This window comes from Phanerochaete carnosa, assembly GCF_000300595.1.
Source record: "Phanerochaete carnosa HHB-10118-sp unplaced genomic scaffold PHACAscaffold_316, whole genome shotgun sequence".
Lineage (NCBI taxonomy): Eukaryota > Fungi > Basidiomycota > Agaricomycetes > Polyporales > Phanerochaetaceae > Phanerochaete > Phanerochaete carnosa.
In genome coordinates, this window is record NW_006767943.1 from 1 (window position 1) to 4,317 (window position 4,317).

The window sequence follows — 4,317 nt, forward strand, 5'->3', positions numbered from 1 at the left end:
GGACAGCCACTCACTAGGGGGCGCTCGACAATGGCTGTTCCGTCAGGAACAGTTAGGGTCCTTGGGTAGTACAGCTTGGAAGGGTCGGACCGGGTAACGCCCTGTGCAATACGCTTCATGGAATGGGAGCAGCATAGCCACGTCCGTGAAATTCAGCCTAAGTCTGGTCGCCTGGTGCTCTACGGCGGGGATGTGCACTGCATGTCAAGTTCAGGAAAACACAGCTGGGGAGGTCTGCAAGCTGAACATCATTTGAAATATTGAGCGCTGAAAGTTAAAGCCTGGGCAGATTTGTGTTCGTTCTTCTGCTTCTCGTTTAATTAGCGTTTTGAGTAAAGCCCATCGTTCTGCCGGGAGTAATGGGCTCGAGAGCAGGCGACTCTCAATATGCTCGGCAAATTCGCTTCCAGAATACTTACAGACACTAGGAAACCGCGACGGCTGAGGATAGCTCGTGTTGCTGAGCACGGTGATTGGCCGTTCACGGAGATGTGTTAACATCAACAAGCGCACACAATTCCGAGTAGCGCTGTAGATTATCTCACAATTGCCATTTTCGACCACAGGGTGAAGAGAGCGATGGCATGCACAATCGTCGATAGAACACGGTTAGCAGCATCATGAGTCATGACCACGCACCACCTATGCATGTCCGCCGTGACTTCGAGCACGAAGCTTAGAATGTCCAAAACCACCCGCAGTTTTTTCCAACTTTTGGGAGATCTCGTACACCACTGTCACAGCGCGAATTTCTCAAGCAAGTGTCGTTTCCTATTGTCTGTCTGTGAACTTGGCTTGCACAATTTCGACTCTCGAGCTTGCAACGGTTCTAGAGCTATGGAGGGAACGTCATGCCGGTGGGATGTATAGTGCGCGACATTAGTGCGGCGCGACGGCGTGCGGCTAGTTCCATCTCGGCGGTCATTAAGGTCAGCGCGAAGCGGAGTACATGCGCCATGCCAATCCCAGTCCATCATCCTCACTACCAGGCCGCTACTATCTCTCTCTCTCTTCATTCTCCCTGCTCATTAGCCTTCTGTGCAGTTTAAACCTGCATGAGCACTTCACGACGCAGAAAGCGGGCGGAGGGCCCAGAATCCAGGGTACGCATACCAGGTCTACGTCGGGTCTCATGTCGGCAGCTTACCTAGCCATCCCACTGCGCCAGGGTGCCTCAGATCTCTCTGGCTGGGCCAGAATAGAGACGACCGTCAAGGAGGACAATGAAAGGAAGGTGAAAGGTTATATCGATACTCTACTCATCTTCGTACGTCTTCCATCTGCGTTTTCGTATTCTGTCGACCTGACATCTGTCAAGGCTGGTCTATTCTCGGTCATCCTCACTGCCTTCGTCGCCCAGACTTATCAGATGCTCCGGCCATCGAGCGCCGACCTGACGAACCAACTCCTTGCCACGAACAAGCAGATACTTGCTCAAAGTAAACAAATTCTCATCCAAGTCTTCTCTGCCGCCCTCACCGGATCCTCGTTTTCCCCGCCCCAGCTTGCGTCTCCTGAGGATCCGCCACCGTTCCAATCATCGGCTCCAGCGCGGTGGATCAACACTCTCCTCCTTATCAGCTTCGTTCTCAGCCTCGCCGCCGCCCTGCTCGGCATTATCGTCAAGCAGTGGATGCGCGAGTACATGCCATGGAACTCACCTTTCGCAGCCCCGCGAGAGAACATCATGGTGCGCCAGTTCCGTTTTGAGGCATGGGAGACGTGGAATGTCTTCGCAATCGCCTCGACAGTGCCAGCGTTGCTCGAGGTCGCGATGGCTCTCTTCCTTGCCGGCATGATCACCCTCCTCTGGACCATGAACGATGGCGTCACACTCTGTTCGACAGCTATGACGGCGATGTTCCTGCTCGTGATCGCTGTCTCCACTGTCCTCCCCGTATTCTCACGTCGGTGCCCATACAAGCCTCCGACGGCATGAGGGGTCTTGGCAGCTTATATATTTATGTCCCATTCGGCGTCCTCCTGTCTGAGGTGGGCCAGAACACGCACAGTTTTGCTACATCGTCGATGGTGCGAGTTTATTGGTGAGCCATACAGGATCAAGCACATTGTACACAGTCTAATGCTCTCTGTCACTCCAGAATGAATTCCATGTTGACAGACTATCGGTTTCGAGCTACATCGTTCTCATATTTGAGTGCAAGTTTCTCTGCAAGGGCGCCGATACCGAGCCCACCCTACCTTTACACGGCGAGGAAAGGTTATGCAAGTTGCGGCCGTCGTCATCGCCTGGAACGCAGCCAACGTCGTCGTCCAAGCTGGTCATTTCAGTCCACACACCCGAAGAGCTTGCCCGCACGATGTCGTACGAGGGCTCTCTGATGCCAGCCGCTTGCCCGATTACCAATCTTCGTTTTCAAGCACAAGGCCTGACGTCATGCTATGGCAAGGGTAAGGGAAGCGAGGTCCATGGATGAGCTGACGAGATTGGAGGCGATGCGGATGGAGCACTGGCAGGGATGGCGAAATTCCTGGGGTTGACGATTTGGACTTAGACCGAGCATGCATATCCCACCAGCGCATATAGTAGTAAATTATATGAGCGGAATTGTCGTTCATAGGTGCAACAATGATGGCATGAGTTTGGAGTTTAGTGCGTGAATGCCCAGGATTCCCAGATCCGTTCAGCGAGCTGTATATCATACAGTGATATTCGAAGGCAGCACGCGTGAATCATATGAAGACCCTCCAATCACGCGCAATCTCCCGACGTACTGCGAACGGTGATCGAAGCAGTGCAGCCGGCGGAGTGAAATGGCAGAACCGCGACCAAGACGATGCAGTCATTCCTTGGCTGTGCTTCACTACTCTTGAGGAGACGAACCGCAAACTACATGTTACTGAGAGCCCTGCAACGGTTCAAGTTGATGTCTTCCTCCGACATGCGCCCGACGCTTTCGGATCCTTGATCAGTGTGTTCGAGCACGTCGCAGGGGCACACCAGTTCCGCAGCCCTCTACTCGACAAGCTGCACCTGATGCGTCACTAAATCGTGTCTTTAACTTCTGAACAGACAGTCACTCGGGGGCAGCAACAGGAGTGGATTCGAAGGTCTTCTGCACACTTTCTCCCCCGTATGTGTGGCGTAAATTGTTTGCATAGTATATGATTAAATTAGCTGTTACATTTCGAGCATACAGCACTAAAAGAACAAGGAGTCAAGCTGGGTCTATCTCCCGCCTACTTCGTCCCATTGCACATCTTGACTTTCCGAGTGACTGCAGCCCCCCCGCGCGCAAAACCTGATCTCACATTTTCCAGGGGCCTCCTGTGAGGCTTAGTTGTTGAGTCTAGTTGCGACGCATCAGCTCTGGGCTGGTTGTGTCCCAGGAGATGTGATTCGGGAGTCGATGTCAATTCTCTCTGCAAATGTTGTGCCGAGGCTCATCTTTCTGAAAGTTCTGTTGGCGCACATATAGAGGAAAATCTTAGGTAGTCTTACTGCTGTTCCTCGGGAGAACGGAAGCCCGCAGTGACGGAGCTGGTCTGAGTGTTGGATTTACTTTGGCAATGCTGGTGGGGCTATCCTTGCGGCCTCTACTTCCATGATGAATCTGATTAGAAGCTTGGGATATGGCAGTATACGGTTCAGAGTCTAATTCTTGCTTTCATCGCCATTCCGAGAATTTAGACAGATATGTAGGAGTGCACCAGGATCTAGCCTGAGCTGGGGCGCGTAATGTTGGCGGGTGTCAGCTGGGGATGGTATAACAGTACTCATGGAATTTTGAAGCGCGGAGGAATCTGTTGTGCACATTTACCACAAAGAAAGATATATGAGAAGGGAGAAGGGCTCGCACCTGCCCGCCGCCGTGCCTCCAGCAGCATTGTCCAGCGGCTACTACTGTCATGTGCTCCGAAGTCGGTCAGGCTATGACATTGTGCTCCATACTCGTAAATGCATGGAGATAATGTTGTTGTATCTGAGGCGCGTACCCGATGATTTGACAATGCGCTGATGCGCTTCGTAGTCCCATGCTCTCTGACATGACGCGCTCCGCGTCATGGTTTCTTTATTTAGATGTGACATGCCCAGAGCACTCTACACTGGCGCCCGTTTGACACCCCGACTTGTTTGTACCTAGTCTCACCTTTGTAAGGACATTTCATTGGTTATGATTAGATTAGGAAATACTATAGCTATAAAAGAACACGGTGTAATATTTCGATAATTTATCGTACATTATTCGTGAATCCCCCGCCTGCGCGAAGATTCCTACAACAGGTTATGAGCCCCGCGCTATAATCTACGGTCACCGACATCACTGCAGGGTCGTCCTCAACCCTTTCCGCTGT

General features: G+C 52.1%; 1 protein-coding gene across 1 annotated transcript; it reads left to right on the plus strand.

The window, feature by feature from the left end:
- Positions 1–1,297: 1,297 nt before the first annotated feature.
- On the plus strand, positions 1,298–1,822 carry PHACADRAFT_58444 (uncharacterized protein; the record flags this gene model as incomplete). The annotated part of the gene is made up of 1 exon (XM_007402655.1): positions 1,298–1,822. A coding segment is annotated over one exon (525 nt), but the record flags the coding sequence as incomplete, so codon positions are not given.
- Between the last annotated feature and the right edge of the window lie 2,495 nt (positions 1,823–4,317).